The 24,764-nt window shown below is 39.4% G+C and overlaps 1 protein-coding gene across 5 annotated transcripts in view; it reads left to right on the forward strand.

The window, feature by feature from the left end:
- Nucleotides 1–24,764, forward strand: part of PCGF5 (polycomb group ring finger 5) — a 123,010-nt gene that overhangs the window by 38,745 nt on the left and 59,501 nt on the right. For 4 of the 5 annotated variants that reach the window (XM_007963524.3, XM_073019171.1, XM_073019170.1 and 1 more), the window contains exon 2: nt 20,861–21,155. In XM_007963524.3, the coding sequence (XP_007961715.1) occupies nt 21,044–21,155 (112 nt within the window). In that variant the 5' untranslated portion in view covers nt 20,861–21,043. Of the gene's footprint in view, nt 1–18,809; nt 19,023–20,860; nt 21,156–24,764 lie in introns of those variants that run through there. The other variant, XM_007963525.3, reaches the window with a different exon arrangement.

Here is a 24,764-nt window from a genome sequence, read left to right on the forward strand (position 1 = left end):
CCTAGGTCCCATCAAAGTGAAAGCTTACCGGGAAGCCCAGTATGTAAAAAAAAATACGTCAATAGAGTTATGTGTTTGAAGGTGGAGTGGAGAACTATCTTCTCCCCTCCTCCCTCCACCCACAGCCCCTGAGGGAATTCTGAGAAACCCCAAGGCAGCAAGAACAAAAACAATGTCTGCAGAAGGATTTTTTAACACTACTGTAACACCTCATTTGTTATGTTTTGAGTTCATTTTCCAGAGAACCTTTTTTTGTTGTTGTTGTTGTTTTTTTAAAGAAACCCATCTTGGATGAAATTTTGCTTAAGTGTGTTACTTTTTTGCCTTCTTAACAAGGCTGAATGAAAACCTTTTAATCTGTTCTTGATGATTTTTGATTATAGTAATGAACATTTAGTGAAGGTTCTGTGCTTTAATGTGGTGATTTCCAACCTCAGAGGTTCTGAAGAGTTAGGACTGTTTACTGGTACTGTGCTTTTGAAATTGTTAAAAGAAGCAGGATGGCATCAAAGGAGGGTCCTGGACTTGGGAGCTACACTGTCCAGGATTATATCCAAGCCTTGCATTTTGTTAGCATTGTGACCTGGGGTAACCACTCTTTGCCTCAATTTCTTCTTTCCCAAATTGAGAAGAATAATTGTACTCACCCCGTAGGATTACTGTGAGAAATAAATAAGTTTTTATTATTGCTTAGAACCATGCCTTCATATAAAATAAGCTATATAAGTGCTATGATGATGATGGTCAATGTATCTGTTTTTATAGTTCTTCTGTCTTTTTTGATGTAGTGCGGTGGTTAAGCCTATAGACTCTGAAGCAAAATAACCTGGATTTGAATCTACCACCGTTGTGATCTGATTGTTTTAAGCTGATTCATTTTTGTGAACCTAATGATTTCAGTAAAACTCACCATTGTGACCTTGAGAGAGTTAATTTAATTCCCTGTGATTCAGTTTATTCTTCTGAAAAATGAGGCAAATAATAGAAAGTAGTTAACAGGATTGTTGTGAGGATTTAATAGGATAAATTTGTAAGCTCTTAGCACAGTATTTGGCACATAGTGAGTAGTCATTGCATAGTAATCATTACTGTTAATTATTAAGAGTCTAAATGAGGGATACTATAATATACAGCCAGAAGTTTTTACTATATTTGACTCCTCAGAAGCCTTGAAAACTTCCTTCTTGTACCCAATTGGTTTCAGTAAATAGAGCTTATTAACTAATTATTGATCTTAAATAGTATTTTAAGTTATTTTCAATGTGCTTCTTAACGTTGGGGCAAGGGGTAGTTGGGCGAAGAGATTGGCCATTTATGATGTATAATATAACACTTATTATCACTATGACTCAACTTTTAGATGTATTTATGTTGAAGGAGTTAAATCATTCTTTGCTTAAAAGGTTGACATCATTAATGTTCAGATGAGGGGATATTTTCAAAGGAGGCAAAACAGTAAAGAAATGTGTTGGTGAAAATGACTCAAAACAATAGAGGGTAAGCGGCAAATTTTCTGATGCAGAATATAGGCCAAACATGATTTTAAAAAGCAAGAAAGCAAACAAAAATGGTGATTTTGCAGCCTTGATGGAGGTAGGGGCAGGGGAAGTGTTCAGCCACAATCTACCAGCAAACCCTTTGGTACTAAGGATTTTAAGGGCTAATTTAGGTCTCTAGAGCATGCCACTGTCAAGACTAACACATTCATGAGGGCTTTGTGTAGCCAAGGTTTTGTTGCATATTAAAATACTTAGAAAAATTATCCAACATTTGGGAATAAGGCACAAGGATGATTGCATGTCTTTTTAGTGTTTTCTTGGAGCACTTAAGACACCAGTCAAGGATCACGTAATTCTCTAGGAAAGTGTTCCTTTGTTTAATTTACTTTTTATTAGGATCCAGATTCTATGAAGTTAGATGTTAATTTGTAGATTGATCACCTGCAAATGATTTCTGCTTGATAAAGAAGATAACCCCAAAGGTTTTAGTTTTATTGCCCTATAGGATAGTAACTACTTTTATATCTAAATTAGCAATCTTATTTCAGTATTCTGTATTTCGTTGACTGTATACACTTCAGTCTTTCCTGTGTTACACTGAACCAGATGTACCATCCTGCTGAGTTAAAATAAATTTTTGACATTTGCTTAATATATATTTGTCCAAGAGTCATGTTTTTAATTTCTTGAAAGCTACATCCTGACAAACCAATTACCTATATTCATGGAAATTTTCTTTCCTGTAGTTTTCTCCTTTCTCTAACATTTTTGATTTCCATTGTAATTTTGAAATTGAAATAAATTTTATAGATCTTTTATTCTTTTAATATGGGAAATCTCTCAACAACAAAAACAATTATATATATTTAAAAGTTTTAAACCTGATTGTTTTAGGCTGTTTAATTTTTGCAAACCTAGTGATTTCAGTCAGGCCCACATTTCTGAAATGAGCGTTATGTCAGTGTAAGCTAATTTAACACTTTTATGCAGTTTTCATAAGTGTACAACTATTTGCTGTTTATTGTTTGTGAAGCATGACATCACAAAATCATAAAAATGTTCTAATTCCTGTAACTAGAACTACAGATAAGGTAGTGATAAAATTTAGAGAACATGTTGTTGAATAGTTATTTGCTTTTATAAAGATGAAACTTTTCAAATTATGAATATAATGTTTAATTTGCATAAGTTTATGTCTACTCTTTACTCCTCATAAAATATTCTGACAAGCTTTGCGATAGGGAAGTGGGCTGTTAGGGATGTCTTAGATAGGATTCCAGCATTGGATAATAAATTGAATTTATTGGATTAGGTTTTAATTAAACCTTAATCTGAATTAAGGTTTTCATTTTTAAAAACCTTACATTGGTCTTTCCTCCTTTTGTTAGATGTTTGCCCTCAAGTAACTGTCTTGTATACTTTTAACTAATACTTACTTTGTGGATATTAATTTAATTCTTCTAGAATGCAGACTCTATGATGACCAGACCAGGTCTATTTTATTTACTGTTGTGTTCCAGGCACATTTTTACAAACAACCTGTTTGGGAGTTACTAAAACACAGAATAAGTGGTTATGAAATGGTAGAGCCATTCCTTTCCAGACAAATGTTAGGTTCTCAAGTCTTGGAAGATGATAAACATGAGAACCCAGAAAATGCGAAGAAGGAGAACTCCGAGGATAAAAATAGTTGTACATAGCAAAAGTTCCCCACTGCCAACTCATTATTGCCGTGTCCTGCCCTTTTTTCTCTCTTCAGATTCCTTCCTCCATTCACTGCCTCACTGTCTTTTGTGAAAATGAGTACTTTGGGTATTGTTTTGATTCGTGTAGGTCACCAACATCAAGAAATGTAATAAATGCCTTTATCTGGGCACAATGGTGAAAGATTTCCTTGATGTTCAAGTTTGAACTTCTTTCTCATAAAATACCAGAAATAATGTTTCTTAAAGTTTGGAATACATAGCTATATTTAAATTGAAATATATCGATAAACTATCTAGTAAACGTATAATTTTTATCTACATAAACAATTTTCTAAAATTTTATGAGTAAACTAAGTTATATGTAATATAGTTTAGGATCCTAATTCTTATGGTCCAGTGAGATTAGATATGTAAATACAATTATTTTAAATGCATAAAATATATTTATCTCTCTCACTAGAGTCACTAAGTTGGGCAAAATCTTCATTTCTTTGATTTTTCCCTGTCATCCAACCTTGAGCACAATTGTTCCCAAACATTTTGAAAGGCTACTATGGAGTGATTTTTCTTTTTTCTGGGTTTCTAAATGACTAGACATTTTAAATACACACAGACACACACACACACACACACACACACACACACAGCTCAGCTAACATGGAGCAAATTATCTGCCACCCTTCCCCAAGTCAGACCTGGCACTCTAAATCCTTCACAGATAATCTGTGAATAAAAACACACCGACAGACCTAGATATTAGTATTTTAAGTGACAAAGCTATATTCCAATGTTCATTCATAAACTGTTTGTGCCAAGCTCAAAGTACATTTTTCCTGAAGAAACAATGTTGTGAACATTATAAATGATGAGTTTCTCCAGCCAGCCCACACAAGTCCTATCTAATCTGTGTTTGTCCATCTAACTATTCGTCTATCCATCAAACACCTAGAGAGTTTCTACTTTATGCCAAATTCTTTGCCCTGCACTGGACCACATCAGAATCGTCAACAGTGTATTTACAGTTAATAAAACTGAGGCGGGGCACGGTGGCTCAGCCTGTAATCCCAGCACTTTGGAAGGCTGAGGCAGGTGGATCACTTGCAGTCAGGAGTTCGAGACAAGCCTGGCCAACATGGCAAAACCCCATCTCTACTAAAAATACAAAGATTAGCCAGGTGTGGTGGCAAGCACCTGTAATCCCAGCTACTTGGGAGGCTGAGGTGGGAGAATTGCTTGAACCCGGGAGGCAGAGGTTTCAGTGAGCTGAGATCACACCACTGTACTTCGGCCTGGATGACAGACTGAGACTCTGTCTCAAAAAAAAAAAAAACTAAAAGAGATGGTATACCAACATTTTGGCAAATTTTAGCAACAGCCTAACAAGAAATTGGCTTTTTAATCTTTTATCTATAAAATAGTGCCACAAATATTTATCAGAGAACTACTATGTGCCAAAGTCTGTGCTTGTTATTAGGAATGAAAGAGTAAACAGGGTAGCCCCTGCCGTCAAGGAGCTGAACAGCAGAACTCGGAGAAAAAGCAGGTTTGATTAAAGGAGAATGGAAAGGTAGGTACAAAAGTAACATTTGAAAAGGATGGTGACTTCTGTGAAAACAAGCACTAGGTGTTATAAATAAGACTCTTCAACATGTCAGCAATGATAAACCACTTTTTTTTTAAATCTCTCCAACCAAAGAGACAATTTTTGATGCCTTTGAATGAGAAATAAAAGAGAGTGGGAGGGAGAAAGGAATTAGGCAGAGTATGAGGAAGCTATCACCTAGGGTGGAACTAGCAGACAATGAAAGCCTGCATGAAGCCTCAACGCACTTAGGAGAGTACACTTGGCTGCATTTCCCCACAGTGGTCCCTTCATTATGCAACTGCATCGTTGCCAGTCTGGAACAAGAACACTGGGTAGGTAGAAATGGTAGGAGACAGCAATCAACTTAGAGTAAAGGGTGAAGTCTCAGTAACAGCCTGTGGGGGACTGCATGGTCTCTGACCTCCTTTCGTGTGCTCTCTCCGCTGTGCCTGAGCGTGATCCTCACTGCGCCTGAGCATGATCCTGCCTCCATGCCTTTGCCTTACATTCTGTATTCTCTGCCTGGTGTGCTCTTTCCCCAGTTACCTGCACAGTTTAGTCCCTTACCTCATTCAGGTCTGTGCTAAATGTCACCTAACTAAGTCCTTCTCTCACCTCCCTGTTTTAAATAGCACTGCTCCAGAGTCCCTCTTGGTTTTATTTTCCTTTACAGCACTGATCACTACATGACCTTATTTATTTGTTTATTGCCTATTTCCTTCTACTAGTATGCAGGGTCTGTGAGAGCGGGGGCTTTGTCTGGTTCACTGCTGTATTTCCTGTGCTGAGAACATAGCCTGGCCCACTGTAGAAGGAATTAGGAGGGCGCATTTTCTAAGAAGGAGCTTTTAGCATAGAAAGACCCTTTTCCTAAAAACCTTTTAAAGAGGAATTTTTCAGCCTGTCATTTGCTTGTATTTAAGTTTAAGACCACTTTGGTGAGGGATGTGCAGCTGGTGGTAGTATTCTTCTACTAGAGAGTTGTGAGATGAGCCATTTGTCATTGCATTGCTTTTGATCTTTCACATTTTTTCCTACTTTCAGCTTCTTGAGAAATTCAAAATCTACAGAAAAGTTGCCAAAATATTTCAATGAACATCCATATATCTCTCACTTAGATTCACTGTTTAGCATTTTGCCACATTTGCTTTATCTCTCTATATACATGTTACTACAATTTTCAATGAACCATTTCAGAGTAGTTGCAGATATGACCCTTTACCTCTAAATACTTCAGTTTGTATCACCTAAGAAAGGAGATACAGTTACCATATTCAGGAAATATGATAATAGTATCTAATGTGCAGACCTGTCCCAATGATGTCCTTTATAACCATAACAATAATGAAGTCCCAATTCAGGCAACAGTCTAAAATCACACATTATATTTAGTTATCAAGTTTCTTTAATCTTTCTCAATTTTTCTTTGTCTTTCATGACATTAATATTTTTGAAAAGTGTAGGCCATTTGTTTTGTAAAATGGCCCTCAGTGTGGACTTATTTTATGTTTCTAAATGATTATAGTCAGGATAGACATTTTGGGCAGAAATACGACATAGGTGATAATGTATCCTCCTAAGAGCATCATCTCAGCAGGTATATAATGTCAGATTATCCCGTTATTAGTGCTGTTAAATGCAATCACTGTTTAGGTAGCATCCAATGGATTTCTCCATTGTAAAAGTAACTTTTCCCCTTTGTAATTCATAAATTTATAGTATCAATTTTAATTACATGAAATTAGACTATCTCTATGGAGAGACACTGTACAACTGTGTAAATATCCTGCTCCCCAACACTTTTTTCTTAATAGTTTTAGGATCCCTGGAGATTCTTGCCTGAATCAATTAATAACATGGTTATAAAATAGTGATTTTGTAATTCTTTCATTCCTTACATAAGTTGACATTCTCTTGAAAAGAAGGAGTCTTCTTTTTCTCCCATTTGGTTATTTCCTTGCTTGTTGTAAATATGGACTCATGGATTATTTTCTTTAAATTCAGTGTGTGTGATCCATTCCTCTTGCTCATTTTGATGCTCAGATTGTCCTAGAGTTGGCCTAACTGCACTGATCCTTGGCATCTGGGGACATAAATACCTAATCCTAGGAGTAAGAAACATTTTTAGTCCATTCACAGTGCCGCTTCAATCTTAATTGTGTATGAATCACCTGAGGGCCCAGATTCTGCATTCCTAACAAGCTTCCCGGTGATGCTGATGCTGATCTGTGAACCCTGGCTGAAGTAGCGAAGCTGCAGGCATCTATGGGCTCATCGGGAAGAGCCAAAACACATTGCTCTCCCTGTATTAGTATGAAAAATTCACCTCATTATCATAGAAGAGAATGATCTCTTGGAAAATGTATGAACTCTGGTAGGCATAGGGGAGAGAAGACATGCACCCCAACTGCTTGAGTCCCAGAAATCATGATAATGAGAAATGCTGGCTTCACACTCATGCTTATTTTGCATTTCTCTTGAAATCCTGACCTTTCAGGGAGCTGGCTTCAGTTCCCGGTTTCTGGGACCATGGGAAATAGTGATACCTTCAGTGTTGGATGTGTCTCTACTGGTTTTCTGTTAGTTAAACCAAACTTTATTGGTACCAAGGGAAGTTAGGCAGTTTGAGCTCTCCTAATCAAAAAGTAAATTCTCATTTTTCTTGCTCTACAGGAGTGTGAGCTTTCTGCCATTGGCAGGTTCAGTGGCTTTTAGTCAAATACTTTTTTTCCCCTTTAGAAGTCATTGGCACTCTGGCCATTTGTAGTTTGTTACTGTTACGTTCAATTCATTTATTCAGAATTACCAATATACATAGTATTTTGTGTTTCTTAGTAACTTCGTTTAATCTATTTACATTTTGTCATTAATCGTTTTTTCTGACATAATTTCATTTACTCATCTGTCATCTAACTAATATTTTCCCTTAGTCTGTTAATTATGTTAATTGATGGGATCTTCCTTGTAGAAGAAGAGAACTTTACAAGTGAGGGACTTCCTCTTTAGACATCTGTCAGAAGTCGGAGGATGGGGCTGGGCACAGTGGCACATACCTGTAATCCCAGAACTTTTGGGAGGCTAAGACAGGAGGATCATTTGAGACCAGGAGTTTGAGACCAGCCTGGACAGCATAGTGAGGCTTTGTCTTTACGAAAAATTAGATTAAAGAGAAAAAGGAATTGGAGGATATCTGCTGATAGGAGTAGAGTCTTCTAGTTTAGTAGCTACCAGTGGGCCTTGGGGAATGAATGAATGTGGAACCAATATGCACATGTCAACTCAATGAGATTGACATGTTGGAAATTGAGATTTCCAAATGGGTGGTTTTTTTGTTGTTTATTTCTTCCTTTTAATCTCTACCATTTGTGTCTTTTGCCACTTCTGGCATTTAGATGGATAGCAGATCAGAGCATTAGACATCTGTAAAGCTTGGGCAGTTTCTGACATATAAATGATTTGCAACTTCATATGCCCCACTGCTCTCCCTTAACACTTCCTTCTTCCTAGAGGGCTGGGACCCCACCTGTCTGCTGGGAGACTTGGATGCCCTTCCCCTTATTGCACACAGTCCACCTGCTGCTTGAGATCCTTTTTCTGCCAGAGAGTGCTACAGCTCTTGTGCTTCCTGGTCACAGCACACACTTGTGTTCATTGAACGATGTGGAGTTAGTATGAATTTTATTCTCTGTCTCTCAATTATGTATATGTTACAGAAGATTGTTTAACATAGCCACACTGTGAAAACATTACTTCTAAATGCTAACCTGCAAATCTAGTAAGATAAACAAGTAGGTACCTTTTAAGTCATCTTTGTTAGAGGATGCCACCTGAAGATCTCTAATGTCAAACTGGATAATTGGCTTAGCTTGGTAAGAGATCATTGGCCCACAGAGGTTCAGTGGTTGCTATAGAAGCACAGGGCCAGCAGAACCTGTGGTCTGTGGAGGCCACTAGTACAGTATTCAGGGGCTTTGTCATGGCTGGGTGCCAACACCTGGTGGAAAGCAGAAAGGCTGTTTCAGTGCCTCTAGTGCTAGACACCTGGTGCCAATTAGACCACACCTGCTTTCTGCTGTTTGGTCTCTCCCTTTCTCTCTCCTGTGAACCACATTTAAAAATAATCACTGAAAATCAGAAATGTTTCCAGTTTTAACCCAAAACTCTGTTTGTCATGTCTCAAAAATGTGTATGTATCATGGAGATAGTAAGTAGGAGAGCAAGGTTCACCTATTCTCTCATTTAAATGTAGAAGAATATCTTATGTTTTCTGACACAAAAAAATTCTCAGACAGGTGAACTGCGTCACACAAAAACCCAGAAGGACTGTAGTAGCATCCTTCACAGTGCCTAAAGCAGTGTTTACCATGCATTAGGTACCAGGAGGTATTTGTTAAATAAGTGGTCCAAAGCAAAAAAGAATGGTAATGGAGTGCATTTTATTTTTATTTCCCATCTTACCAGCTTTTTGAAAGCATTATTTTGATTACAGCAAACTTAAATTCCTCATTAGATTTCCAATGCTGTGTTTGAACGTTGCTCAAATGTCAGTCCCTGGCTGTTTATGCACATATGTATAATACTGACTTGGCTCTATCCAGACACAGAAATGCATACTTAGTTGATGTGATTAGCTGGGGGAATTAGTTGTTAAGTTAAAGAATATTCTGGAAAGTTAGGTGGTGCCTTTAATGTCTGAAAGTCTTGAAGTGATTTCTTAGAGTGTTACTCCAAGACAGTGTGCTGTGTTACTCTTACTGTATTGCTATAGAGGTTATTGTAAATTCATCCAGCATTTGTTGAGCTCCTGCCGGGTTCCCAGACCTTTGCAGGGGCCATACTTGTCCCTGCCTTCAGGTCATTTACTATCGGACCTGATCTGCATAAATGCCAAACGTCAGCACTGACACAAAACCAACTTAGGTATCAGGTTCATGGGTCTCTAGCAGTTCTTCTCTCTTCATAGGAAGAGATTCCTATGAGGTAGAAAGGCTGGAAGAATGAACAGTTTAGGAAGATGTAGAATTGCAACTGAATGGTGAAGAAGAGGAAGAGGAGGAGGAGGGAGAGCATTCCAGTTAGTAGGGCTCAGTGTAAGCAGAAGCTAGAGGTTGGCATTCACACAGTGTTCGAGGGATAGTGAGAAGCCTGGTCTAGTTGTTGAAGTAGAGGTTTTATCTTGGAAAGAGTGGAGACAAGGTTATAGAGCTTATCTGGAACCAGGCCCCAGAGGTGTTGCGGTGCTGCAGAGCAAAGTGGTCTGGAAGGTGGTTGAGCAGCACTAGAATGGTTCAGGAGCTGCACCACAAGGTTCCGCTCTTGCCTCCATTGTCAGGAGCAGTGTGATACTGGTTGTTGCACAAACTCTCTGTGCCATGGTTTCCTCATTTATAAGATGAGGACAATGATTTCATTTATCTTACAGGGTTGCCATAAATAATAAATGAAACAATAATGATATAAAATGCTTAGCAGAGTACTGTATACTTGGAAGAGCTCTTTCCATTGTTAGTTATTAGGCAACGGAGAGAAATAAAGCTGATACTCAGAATAGGTTAACTGAAGTTTGAGAAAGCTTTATATAGAGTTGCTTTTTGCCTTCAGGCAGTTAAAAATGGGATATTAGAGGTGTCACCATAATTTCCAGACTCTTCAAGAAGGTGCAGGAAGATACATGAAGTGATGTATTGCATGAGGCCATTGTTTTCACTACATCCCAGTTTCACAGATTTGATGAACATGCGTAAAAGTCATTGAGAAATAATTAGATCAGAGTAATTTGGAGTGTCCCTTAATAGTCACAGATAACTCTTATTCTGGTCAGTTAGAGGAAACAAATTATTTGACCAGAAGTAGCTGGAAGTTTGGTTTGCTTTTTTTTTCCTGATGAATATTTTATATTGTATACTCAGAGGTTACTGTACTGACAGGAATGAGATAGAGAATTGAATCTGAATAAATCAAAGTGGAAAATAACTATGAATATCCCTAGAAGAATTGTAGAACTTAACTTCTATAACGCATGCCTGCTAATTCTGTTTGTTGTGTTCACACTTTGGGTAGGTAAGAAAATGGAAGGCAGCTCTCTATAAAAACAAGAGTTCTGTTTTAATACCCTTCCTTAAAGTTTTTCTTTAATCTTAAGATTTTTTTCTTAGCTGGAAGTAAGTTTAATTCATCTAGTGGGGCGTTTGGATTTTTATTAAGCTTGATGTCTTCTCTCTTTGTAAAGATCTGAATAAGTTGTACTTCAGACTCATCTTCATGGTAGAAACTATGAAAAATTGTACGGCATGTGTGTTATACTATATGAAGAAATAGCATCTTCAAAGGGTAATATTATAAACACTCGTATTTTAATCACCATAAGTTATACTTCCTAAGTGCTGCTCGTCTGTATCTTAATTCTGAATATTATAGATGCTTCCATATCTGGTATAGAGAGTGTTCTTATGTGCAATTTAAGTGTTTTCAAGGGTCAAAGCTTGTAAATGCTAATAGTTTCTTGTGTAGCACTCCAAATATAATGCCATGCATTTACTGGCATGAATAGTTATTAATTAGTATTAATGCTATTTGTGTTTTAGAAAATGTAAGAGAGATGAATCAAAAGTATGACTAATATTTGAAGGAACATGTCTATTTCTTAGTCTGTGCAGTCCTTAAAATATACTCTACATATGTGTGGATATATATGTATGTATTTGTATACACATATACATAAATGTATAAGTAATCTCCATTTGGCTACATGTAGCACAAATTAGTTCTGTGTCAGATATTATAAGTACACTTCTGTACTTTGTTCATTAACTTCATTATTTTATTTTATTTTAAAAAATTCTTTGAGATGAAGTTTTGCTCTTGTTGCCCAGGCTGGAGTGTAATGGCGCGATCTCAGATTGCTGCAACCTCCGCCTCCCAGGTTCAAGCAATTCTCCTGCCTCAGCCTCCCGAGTAGCTGGGATTATAGGCATGCACCACCACACTTGGCTTTTTTTTTTTTTTTTTTTTTGTATTTTTAGTAGAGATGGGATTTCTCCATGTTGGTCAGGCTGGTCTCAAACTCCCGACCTTAGGTGACCCACCCACCTTGGCCTCCCAAAGTGCTGGAATTACAGGTATGAGCCACCATGCCCAGCCACTTCATTATTTTAATGTGCCACATTAAGTGTTATGTACTACATGTTAAACATTAAACAGATTTATTCTAAATGCCTGCTATGGGTTGAATTGAGTCTCTCAGAAAGAACTGGTGAAGTCTTAGCCTCTGCTGCCTGTGAATATGAACTTATTTGGTAAAGTCATATTCTTGGAAGGTATAATCAATTTGGGCTCTTAATTCAATAAGACTCGCGTCCTTATAAGAAGAGGAAAAGGCCAGGCCTGGTGGCTCACGCCTGTAATCCCAGCACTTTGGGAGGCCAAGGTGGGTGGATTGCTTGAGCCCAGAAGTTCGAGACCAGCCTAGGAAACATGGTGAAATCCTGTCACTACAAAAAATACAAAAATTATCTGAGCATGGTGGTTTGTACCTTTGGTCCCAGCTACTCTGGAGGTTGAGGTGGGAGGATCACTTGAGCCTGAGAGGTCGAGGCTGCAATGAGGCGTGATTGTACCACTGCATTCTGGCCTGGGAGACAGAGACTTTGTCTTAAAAAATATATGTTAAAAAAAAAATAAAAAGGAGAGAGAGACAGACAAGGAGAACATCATGTAAAGATAGACGCACAGAGAGAAGACGGCCATGGGACTACTAGAGTAACAGCACAGTTGCATGTTGTAGGGGAGGGGAAATTTCCTCCAGGGAGGTTGCTACCAGAAGAAGGGACTATACTTAGCTATCTCTGGGTTAGGGAATTTAAGGGAACTGATCAAATTCAAAATCATAGCTATGAGAAATAGGAGAGAATTTGTCCAGGCATATACAGGAGTAATTATAAGAACAAAGCAAAACAAAATGCAGCATTAATAACCCAGTTGACTGGGATAGCATATTTTTAGTAGTACTGATTTGCAGACAAGCACACTGATAGAGGAGCAGGACAAACAGATGAACGGCCAAAAGGCTAAAGAACTGCAGATAAAATATAACCAAAACAGGGAGAAAGTTGATGATGATTGCACTGGGTTTGAGGAAAACAAGGAAGGAAATGGATCCAGAGAAAGGTTGATTAAACTAAATTGAAAGGAAGGAGCAGAGAATCCCCAAATGGGGATATAAGCCAGAATATAGTTATTTTAAAATCAATTTATGCTTATAAGTTTAGGCTCTAATTACAGAAAATCTTTCCTTTTCTAGTAGAAATGAGTGTTCTACTTAAAATTTCAGACTTCACTTGTAAAAAGGATTAAATAATCAATAGTTATGGAAATATTGTAAAGGAAATGGTGATCTATGAATTTATAATCATGAAGTTCTAATTAACTTCCTCATCAGTACTTGTAATAAGCATCACCCTCCTAACATTTTTGGGAAGTGAAATATCATTGTAAGTTGTTCAAATCAGGAACAACAGTTCTTGACAGAACTTGCTTTTTAAAAGCATAAATGAATACATGTAATTACTTCTCTTCCTTGGATTTTTCTGCAGTTTTCTTAATTTAATAAATTAAAATGATGATATTGAAATGATCTGGTATCAAAGCCTCCTCTTTTATAATTCAGTAATATAGTTAGTGAACAGACCTCGGCCTTGATGACTTGTGTGAAAAGCACTTTGAAACTCCCTGTTCACAGATTCTTCTTAATATGCATATAATACTCATCCAAAAAGCTAGAAAGGGAGAATACCTGTCAGCAGCTTAAATTCCCTTGTTTAACATCATGGAAATAAAGACATACCTCCTTCTCCTTAGGAGGTTGTCAGGTCTGATCTAGTTTCATAGCTGCACTATTTGTATTTTCAAATGTGCCCTCTTTTGCTGAGTTTGCTGTCTTTGAAAAGAGATGGGATGGGGAAGTCTCACCACCCAACCCTTCAGGGCCTCTTCTCAAACCACAATCCAAGGTGCTGATGCTGGCCATGGTGAGGCTGGAGTTGACAGCTAACACACTTTTTTTCCTGGCCTTATTTACCATCCATATGCCATTACCATTCATTTGTAACTGGCAGAGAAGGCATGTAGGACTAATTTCTTGTCCACCCATAGTGCTGCTGCTTTCAACTGGAGTTTTTGTCACTTGATCATGTTCCATTTAACACTTTATTAATAAATTTTGATATATTGCGCCATAATTGTTTCTTGTGGATAAGTCTCTACTCCCTGGTGTGATTTTAATTAATAACCCAAGAAGGCAGGGATTATGTCTTAACACATTCTTTGTAAAGATCCCTTCAAGAAGAAACCCAAGAAAGAATACATAGGATCAGTTCTTAGAATGTGTGCAATTATTCAGTTTTTCAATAAACATTTATTTGAACACTTGCTTTCTGCCATCCACTCTGCTAGGGATATGCATAGCCAAGCAGTGGATCCACTGGGCTTACACTGTAGTGGGAGATACAGATGAGTAAATCAGATAATCTAAGAGTGTGAAATTTGATTTGAGAGGATAAATGTGAGTTGTTTTGTATGAATATGGTCTGTGTGTATAGAGGAGGCTCTTTGGCAGCTTTGAGGTGCCTGGGAAGGTGACCTTTGAAATCAGCTGATACCTGAAAGGATATATAAGGGTTGGTCAGACTTAGCAGAGGTGGGGAAGGGTGAGGGGATAAAGACAGGGTGTTCATTTGGAAGAAGACCTGTCTAGCTAACTAGAGAGTAAAGGGGTACATTATGGCTGGAGCACAGAGTTCAAGTAGGGGTGGGGACGCTGTAGAAGTGAAAGGGATCTGAAATGGCCTTTTTAAGTGTTTGGGCATTATTCTAGAAATGAGGTTTTTTAAAGCCAGAGAACAGCATGATCAAATTTATATAGTTAGAAAGAGTCTTCTGGCTCTTCTGTGGAAGATGCTTTGGCAGAAAAGAGCTATAGGAAGACTACTTAAGAGTTCATTGAGTGATAAAGAATAGAGATGATAGTGATCTGAACAGGGTGTCTAAATGGAGGGATTTAAGAGACATTTAGCACGGGATGTCCTTGAAAATTATTGGATTGTGGGAGAGGGGTGCAGTAAGAGAAAGACATGGTCAAGGGTAATTGGAAGTTCTCTTCAATTCTCTGTTCCCCCTACCATTCCTCCATCACTGATTTTAGGCAACCATAGATTTACAGTTATAATATTGATGGTCATAAAATAAATATATGTGGGCCTTATGGGACATTTATGTTCAATTATAATATTTTCTCTAATCTCTATAGGAAGACCTTTATATTATGGAGAGTAGTTTACATGTTAAAGGCTCTCTGTGTTAAAATATTAAATAGCATTCTTAGATATATAATTTGTAGTAATGAAAATTTCACCTCACTTTTTTTTTTTTTTTTTTTTTTTTTTTTTTTGAGACAGAATCTCTCGCTCTGTCGCCCAGGCTAGAGTGCAGTGGCGTGATCTTGGCTCACTGCAAGTTCCGCCTCCTGGATTCACGCCATTCTCCTGCCTCAGCCTCCTGAGTAGCTGGGACTATAGGCACCCACCACCACGCCCGGCTAATTTTTTGTAGAGACAGGGTTTCACCATGTTAGCCAGGATGGTCTTGATCTCCTGACCTCGTGATCCACCCGCCTCAGCCTCCCAAAGTGCTGGGATTACAGGCATGAGCCACCGCACCTGACTGAAAAATTTACCTTATTTAATATTTCAGGGAAATGTAAATATATAACCACATTTTTCAACCACATTATGTCACTAAAATTCAGTTAATTAATGATGTATTTATTAGGCAGGAAAGGAATGTGAACTTTTAGTATAGAACTGCCTACCCATCCATTGCCCAGCCATAAATGAAATAAAAATCTAGACATAAAATATAAAGTAATGAAAACATTTGTTAGATATACAGATAGCTCTAAGTAGTTCTAGGAGTTATTAAGAGCCATTTGTGGTTCTCTGGAAGAGTCTGGGCCAATACTCAAATGCAACAGTTACCACTTTGGGATTATGCTTCTTTGATAGGGAATCACCAGTGGCCACTTCACTCCTAAGTGCCATCTAGACAGTTATTTCCCTCCCTCTCCTCATCCATTCTTCTCTTTCTTTCTTCCTTTTTTAACAACAACAAAAAAATTTAATCTGTGTTTTTTTTGTTTTGTTTTTAAATGTATTCTCGCTCTTGTCCCCAAGACTGGAGTGCAATGGCACCATCTCAGCTCACTGCAACCTCCACATCCCGGGTTCTAGCGATTCTCCTGCCTCAGCCTCCCTAGTAGCTGGGATTACAGCCACCTGCCACCAAGCCCGGCTAATTTTGATATTTTTAGTAGAGACAAGGTTTCACCATGTTGGCCAGGCTGGTCTTGAACTCCTGACCTCAGTTGATCTGCCCACCTTGGCCTCCCAAAGTGCTGGTATTACAGGCATGAGCGACCGCGCCCGGCCCTAATCTGTTTCTTTCCAGACCTCCCTTAAGTTCTTGGACTTGAGAAGTACTCTCAAGAGATGTTAAAGAAAACTGAACCTGGCACCTTTGTTTTGGTCTTGGCTCTACCAGGATCAGCTCTGTAATTATGAATTTGCCACGTCTCAGGATGTTAGTTTCTACATCTGTAAAATGAGAAAGCTGGAGTACGTTATTGATAAGGGGACTCCCAGCTATGATTCCTTTATCCTGCCTTTTTTTTCCCCCCCTGGCCCTATATATCCAGTTGCTTCCAGGCCTTTGTTTACTTGAGGGTCCTCCTGGTACTTGAGATTTGTTATCAGAGCTACCCCCTCATGTTATAGCTTCCATCGTTTGTCCTCTGCCCCCACTGGCAGTACCAAGGGACTATACTAGGATAAGTAACTGGTAAGGAGCCCCAGGGGAAAAGGAGAGGCAGCACAGCAGCTGAAAGTCCCATGTTTTAATACTTAAAATCTGCATACACATCACACAGGAAAGTTACCATTTCACAACATTCCCTCTTACCATTACTTTTGTTGTTGTTATTATTATTTTGAGGCGGAGCCTTGTCTGTTGCCCAGGCTGGAGTGCAGTGGTGCTATCTCGGCTCACTGCAACCTCCGCCTCCTAGGTTCAAGCGATTCTCCTGCCTCTGCCTCCCGAGTAGCTGGGACTACAGTCACCTGCCACCATGCCCACCTAATTTTTGTATTTTTAGTAGAGATGGGGTTTCACCATATTGGCCAGTCTGGTCTCAAACTTCTGACCTCATGATCCGCCCACCTCGGCCTCTCAAAGTGCTGGGATTACAGGCATGAGCCACCGTGCCAGGCCTATTATTATTATTATTTTTTAACCAGACAAATGTTTGAGTTTTTAAACTTGTTTTTATTTTGTGTATGTGTGCATTTTTTTAAATTGGGGTGGAAGAGATGGAATGGTTGCTGAAGAGGGCAGAGGCAAAGCCACATAACACTTTACTACAAACTATTGCTGCCTCTCCAGATACAAAGCACAGATTGCCTTACAAAGGTTGTAGTTCTCACTCATCCCAAGTCCATTCTGGCAACCCCACCTCCACATTCATCCTCAGGTACTCCTCTATCACATGTTTGTGACCCCTTCCTTCATTGCTAACATATGTCATCCTAAAACCAGCCTTCAAGCTCGTTTCCTTCAGGAATACTGATTAACTGCACTTGTGATTGGTCATCAATCACATTTAAGCCCCCTGGACTTCATTGTTATTATTTTAAAATATATTTAAAATAGTTTCAGACACAAAATAGGAAAATAACAAGTCATTTTTATATATTGTGGTATATATACAGTAATATCCTCCAATACATATTTTAAACACACTAGAAATGGGGTGATTTTTCACATATTGTTCTATTTAGTCTCTGAAATGAAAGATATGAAGGGTAAAGAGTAATCCTACTGCCATGAAGTTATTTGACCTCGCTTGTTTTCTCTGACTCATTGTGATTGCTGTGACTTATGAAGTTGATCCCAGCTTGGACATTGGCATATACGATTTTGCAAAATGATTCTTTAAAGGGCTATAAGAATGTGGTCATTTAAAGCTGTTTCAGAAAATGTATTGCTCCTACTGTGATATTAGAAATGGCAATTTTTAAACTTATGTCAAAGTTTGATTATAAAATGGATAGTTTCAAAAGCTGCCTTGGTCTACTGCTTGATGCATTTTAAACTTGAAATGGATCTTTGAACACCTGTATGACTGCTGGACTAGCGGTTGTTTGTTGGTTTGCCACTTAGAGTCATCTATCACTATATATAGTAAGAAGCTAACGCCTATCGTTTGGAGAAAAAGCAAATACTTTGCACTGACAATCTCCCCTACCCTCTATTATTGTCATTTTCTTAAGCCATCACTGCTCTGGCTTCTAAAATGCACGTTTTTGAATGAAGGTTTTTGCAGTGAATGGTCTCTTGTAGGTCTCAAAGTCCACTAGAAAGAGTACCGGGCTTTTGTTTGTTTTGAACCTTGCAAACGGTAATGCTTCTTTACCACTCACCCTCCCCCCACCCTTACCCTCTACAACGTTCCCGTTTGCTTATAGTTGTCAACGACCATGATCTCTGGACGCACACTACAGTAACAAGTTTGTTAGTGATTTTCAAATAAGGTGCAAATCAAGGGATGGCTTTGTCCCTACTTCGGCGCAGGTCGTACAGACTTGGGGAAGACGCAGCTCAGGAGACAAATTCTCAGGGTGAGTCAGTCTCATCACTGACCGTTGCTTTTAAACCCTCCAGGAAAAATATGCCAGTCATTGTTATGATGAAAACAACCGAAGGGGTGGATGGTGAGGATAAGAAGAACCGAGATAATACTTGGCCAGAGCTACGTGTAGCGCAGGAGCCAGGGCGGCAGCTGCACCTGCGAGGAGCGCAGGCAGCAGGCGCGGCCTCCGGGCGTGGTGGTGGGCGTGGCCGGGCGGTGGGGGCGTGGCCGGGCGGCGGGGCGGGCGGTGCTGCCGGTTGGAAGTGGGTGGAGTTGCCCTTGGAGGCGGCACCGGACCTGGGCCCCGAGGCCCGCCGCGCCCTATCGGGCCTGAGCCGAGTGGCCCCACAGAGCCGGCGCGCTCCCGCCTGCAGGGGGAGAGCGGACGGGGCGCGGGGACCGGCCAGGCCGCGGCGGGTGCTGTTTCTGTTTCACTTTCCTTCACTCTGAGGCCGGCGCGCTGGCGGGCGAGGAGCGGCGGCGGTGGTGGCCGCTGGGTAGGTACCAGGCGGGCTGAGGAGCGGCAGGGACGCCAGACTCCTCGCCCAAGTTTGCGCCTTAGGCGGGAGCGACACCTCCAGACACCTGCCCTGGCCGGCCCCGCCTGGAGCCGGGAGGGCCCTTCGGGTGCAGGGGGAGACCGGCCGGGGCGGGGGCTTCGGAGCCGTGCCTCGCTTGGCGGAGAGAGCGGCCGGCTGCGGACGCCGGCCCCGGGAAAGGCTGCTCGTTCTCCCCGGCCTGAGCAGCGCGCCTCTGGGGCCTGGGCCCGCGCACCTGCCGGGCGGGCGCGGCGGTTCTGGGACCGCACTGGGCTATGCCGCTGGGTCCTGCTGGAGAACGCGGAAAAGTTCCCCCTCACCCCCGCCCCGTCATTGCAAGTTCTTGCTTCCCTTAACTGTCTTGGTCACAGGGCTCTGTGCCCTAGGATCTTAGCACCAACCCAGGTCGGGACCGTGCATTTCCTCTTCCAAAGGACTCTCTTAGTTTGGAGCTTCATGGCAAACCTGTGGAAAAGGCAAGGCAGTTAATCCCAACTTACAGAGGAGGAAGCTGAGACCCAGGCACAGATATGAAACGCTTTGCTGAAGGTCATACAGAGCTAAGGGCCAGAACCCTGATTCCCTGTCTTTTAATTATGCTTGCTTTCTGTTACACCCACGAATATGATTTCCCAAGAGAATAGGATGATTACACGCATTCCCTGCACATTCGCAGTGGCTATGTGTTGATGGAATGCCTTTTACCTTTCCGGTTGCTTTATACTTACCAATGAGTTAACAGCTAAGATGGGGGAAAGTTCCTGTTTATAGAATGCACTTAGGAAAATCAACACCTTTCATGTTGTGTTTTCTGAGAGGATACATATTTCACAGTTAAAAAAAAAAAAAAAAAAAAAAAAAAAAAACTGAGACAGGAAAGGAACATTACCCAGGTTATGTATCTACTAAATGTGACCAGTTTCTGTTGAAGAGTTTTTGGTCTAATAAAGACTGTAAAGAATGAATGTAACTATAAATCAAAATAAAAGGCAAATGTAACGGGAAAGAAGCATTAAAAACTAGGGAAAGATTGCGCTGAGGATAGCATTGGAGAAGGGCTTGAAGGGTAGGAGGCATGGAGACAGAGGAGAGAAAGGGCATGTTTGTTAGATAGAGTGCGTAGAACCTGCAGAGGAGACGGTGGGAGAGGAGTGATCCCTTCAGGTTGAAGAAAGTTGTTGAAGGGTATATTAAGGTTAACCTGTAGAAGGTCTTATGTGACAGAATGAGAAACGTTTTTCTGTTTGTAAAGAGAAGACGCTGACATTCGTTGATAAGAAGACCCAAGTGTCACAGAATAAAATGTGTCTGGTAACAATATAAGATGGACTGCAGGTGGAGAGGTGATATACAAGCGGAGCAACTTGTATCAACTTGATTTGACTCGTAACTGGATGTAGGGTTCAAAATGGAAGTGGGGACTATTTTGAAAGGGAGGATAATGACTTCACTTTTTAATCTTCTAACTTGTATTGGCAGGGACTCCTAATAGAGCAGTCAAGCAGATAGTTAAAATGCATTAGCGAAGAGGTAAAGATACCAAACTGTAGTTAATAGCTTGGGGTGTCATTAGTATAGAGGTGATAGTTGAGGTTCCAGAACTGGATGAATTTGTCATTATTCTGAATTAAATTATAGCAAATTTGCAAGTTAATGATACAACGAAGGTTATGTTCTATTCACCTATTCACCCAATTGGGAACATGTAACACTTGCTGTTAATAGAATGACATTAATACATTATGAGGAGTTTGACGCCTTTTTCTCTCATCTTTTTGAAATGATTTTGGAAACAGACATGGGAAAGCAGAACCACCAAAAGGAGTGATGATCAACGATCTCCTGATAAATCTGGATGCTAATTCTCATGCCTCAGGACATCCTACTGGGAACCACGTACTAGCTCCTGGGATCAGACCTTCATCTACTTAGGACCCCTCTTTGCCCGAACTCATAAAGCCAGACTTCACTAGCCACGAATGGCTACCCAAAGGAAACACTTGGTGAAAGATTTTAATCCTTACATTACCTGCTATATCTGTAAAGGGTATCTGATCAAGCCAACAACAGTGACGGAATGCCTCCATACATGTAAGTGTTCGTTTAGGTTATTATACGCGTCAAAGTTTATATGTACATTTATTCCTTTAAAATTGCCATGTTTTGTTTTTATCTATGTTGTAACTTTTAAGAAATGAGTATTCTAAGAATTATTTTAACTTTGAATTAATTTTCAGAATAGTTGTCATTGGGATGCCAGTGGCATGAAATTTTGCTTTTGTTATTTGAATCTCAGTGGTTGACTTTTATCACATTGTAAGATATTCTAAAAATCATAAGCATATTATCAGTTATGGTTTTTTTAGGTGAACTATTTCAGGTTTTTTGTTTAAAAAAAATTATACTCAAGGAATTAATCTCAGAGATTCTTTTAGGATATGCAGACTCTAATTCGCTGGTTCTCAAAGTGTGATTCCTAGACTAGCAGCACCAGTGTCATCACAAGTTCTAGGAGCTTGTTAGAAATGCAGATTATCAGGCCCTACCTTAGACTTAATGAACCAGAGACTCTGAGAGTGGGCCTAGTAATCTGTTTTAACAAGCCCTCCAGGTGATTCTGAAGCATGCTTAAGTTTGAGAATCACTGTTCTAGTAGTGTCTTACCTGTGGAGCTCCTAGCAGATTTCATTCTCAATTGTCCCATTGGAAGAGAAAGAGACATTTTTTACTGCCACTTATGCCAAGATTACACATACTCTTTGTGTTTCTGCCAGCATGATTTCATTTTTTATTTCAGTGAAAGTAATTCCTGTAAGTTTTAGTTTAATGCCTAGTATGTGCACCAAAATAGAGATATACTTGATTTCATCTTAGCTTTACAATGACCTGGGAGCAGTTTGGAGTAGATGTAGGGGGAGAGAGAAGGTATAGAGATTATCTTCATTTTATGGATGTGGAAACTAGCAGTTAAGTAACTTGTGTAGCCTCATAGCTAATGAGTGGTGGACTTATAGTCAACTCCAGAACCCATGTTCTTTAATATACCATAGTACTTTTTTTTTTTTTTTTTTGGTAAGCCTTTTTTTTTTTCAGCTATTCTTGCTCTGCTGAACTGACATAATGTTATACCAGTAGTTTTAAATGGATGCTAGATGGAATAATCGGGAAATGGTTGAAATGGCAAATTTTATGTTATATTTATTTTACCACAATAAAAAATAGAATCATCTGGGAAGCTATTTAAGCATACACAAGTGATGCTGATGTATGCTTCTTTGGGGTACTACTGGCACATCTTATTCAATTAGCAGTTAACTATGTACTATCTTGTATTACTAATTTGCTGTTGCCCTGTATTGTTATTTAACTTGAACAGTTAATAATTGACTACCATTGAACAGACATTTATTGAGTACTTTCTGTGTGTCAGGCACTGTGCTGGGGCACAGAGGATACAGAAGGGCACAAGATAGTAAAAAAGTCTCTGCTCAAGAAGTATAATTCTAATAGGAAAACTAATTTTAAAAAATGCCATGTTAGTGATAAGTAGTATGAAAAGGAACAAAGCCCGATTGTAGATAGGAGACATGGAGTTATTTTATAGTGGGTCAGTCTCTTTGATATGATGACATTTGAACAGAAACCTGAAGGGAATGAAGGACTCTGTGGATATATGGGAAGAGCAGTCTGTGTAAAAGGAAAATCAAGTACAGAGGCCTTGAGATGGAAATACACTTGGCCAGGTCAAGGAACAACAAATCAGTTAGAAGCCTATTACTGTAGGAAAGCTAAAAGATGATGGGGCCTTCAACCAAGGCTATAAGATATGAAATGGAGGTGGAGAATGGTGGTTGTATTGTAGACATACTTTGAAAGAAGAAACAATTGGCTACCCTAGAGTGGGGACTTTATCTTCTACTTCCCTGTTTCCCATTGCACCAAGCGTGGAACCTGGAGCCAGTCCACAGAGTGTTTTGTTTTGCTTCTTTGAACATTTGTTCATTGTTTTTAATTTTTGGATTCATCCAACAAAAACTGCCAACTCTGGATGATGAGAAGAAAGCACAAACTCTCCCATTTCTATCTATATACTACAAATTTTATATATGTCCTTTGGAAGAAAATTTTCTTTGGGTCATAGTGAAATCCCAATTTAAGTATAACTTTTTTAAAAAAAGGAAAACAAAAGATTATAGAAGTATAAACAATTAGCTTATAAGCAAAGGGTGTGTGTGTGTATGTGTGTATGTATGTGAATGACAGAGGGTGATATAATAGCAGTTGTGTATCAGGATACTGGAGCAGAATGATATGCAGAAGAAACTCGTGTTTTGTGAAATTCCTAAAGCTACAGATCATATACCATCTCAGACAGATAGTAACCCTTAAGTAGTGGTGCAGAGGACTACATATGGGCCAGAGGCAGGGATTATTAGTAGCTCCCTCTGCTTTGATAGGAGTAAATGAAGTTACTTCAATCTTCTTTCAGATGACTATGCAAGTGAATTTCAACTCTTTTCTCCATCTCAAACCAGATAGGTTGGTGCTTCCCCATTCTCTCAGAGAGAAATTCTGGAGCCAGCACTGCTGGGCTGCCCTGTAGATGTAGGTAGATGTAGAAAGAAGGGCCCGAAAAGTGAGCTCGTCAAAAGGAAATAGGAGGTAGAGATGGTGGGGCAGCCCAGGGTCCTGCCAGGAGATGCAAAAAATCATGTCATCATATCACATGATCACATTTGATCACATGATCAAATCAGCATCATAAAACCACATCTTTAGACTCTTTTCACCTACTAATACTTCTTCCCTTCAGTAGGCCAGGGACATTTGATAAATAGATAAAATTTTTAAATGAGTTAAAATATTCAAACACAAATGAGTTTTAGCTTTAAATGATCACTTAATACTAGATGAACTAAATCCACATTAACCATGGTTTACATGGCTGTGAGATAATTTTAATAGCCTAACAAACCAAAAGAAATAAACACATAATTTTTGCACAAATAATTATTTCATTATTTAAACTAAGTAATTACATATCAGCACTTTGCTAGCCACTGGGGGTACAGTGGTAAATAAATGTGAAATATGTACACTATTGAGCAAACTTATATGCCAAGAAGAAATTTCTAACACATGTATTTAGATGTATTTTTTTTTTTCCCGTGCGAACTCATGTATCCTGAGACTTCAGCTACCTATGCTGAGGCCTCTCAAATCTTTATTTTTGGCTTACACTTTTCTTCTCAGCTGCAGAATCCTACTGGATGTCCACTTGGATGTCCTGAAGCCACCTGAAACTCAGCATATCTACGAATGATCAAATGGGATGCCAGCACTCAGTTATCCAAGCAAGAAATATGCTACGTGCTTGACTCTACCCTCACAAAACTGGGCAAAGTCCTGCTGGTCTCTCTCCTTAATAGTTCTCAAATCTGTCCCTTTAGTTTCATCCCTCTGTTACTGTTCTCATTCAGGTTCTTATTACATCTCACCAAAGCCACTGCAGCACATTCTTAACTGTGTCCAAGTGGTAATAATTAAAAACAGCTTACTGTCTTTATCATTATCACTCTTAACCCACCCTAAAATTTCCTAAAGGTATCCTGTTGACCTCAGGATACATTAAAGCTACTTAGTGGTGACTGGTTTCTGCCTACCACTTCCTCCCCTACCACGTAACACTCACACATACAA

This window comes from Chlorocebus sabaeus, chromosome 9, assembly GCF_047675955.1.
Source record: "Chlorocebus sabaeus isolate Y175 chromosome 9, mChlSab1.0.hap1, whole genome shotgun sequence".
Taxonomy (NCBI): Eukaryota; Metazoa; Chordata; class Mammalia; order Primates; family Cercopithecidae; genus Chlorocebus; species Chlorocebus sabaeus.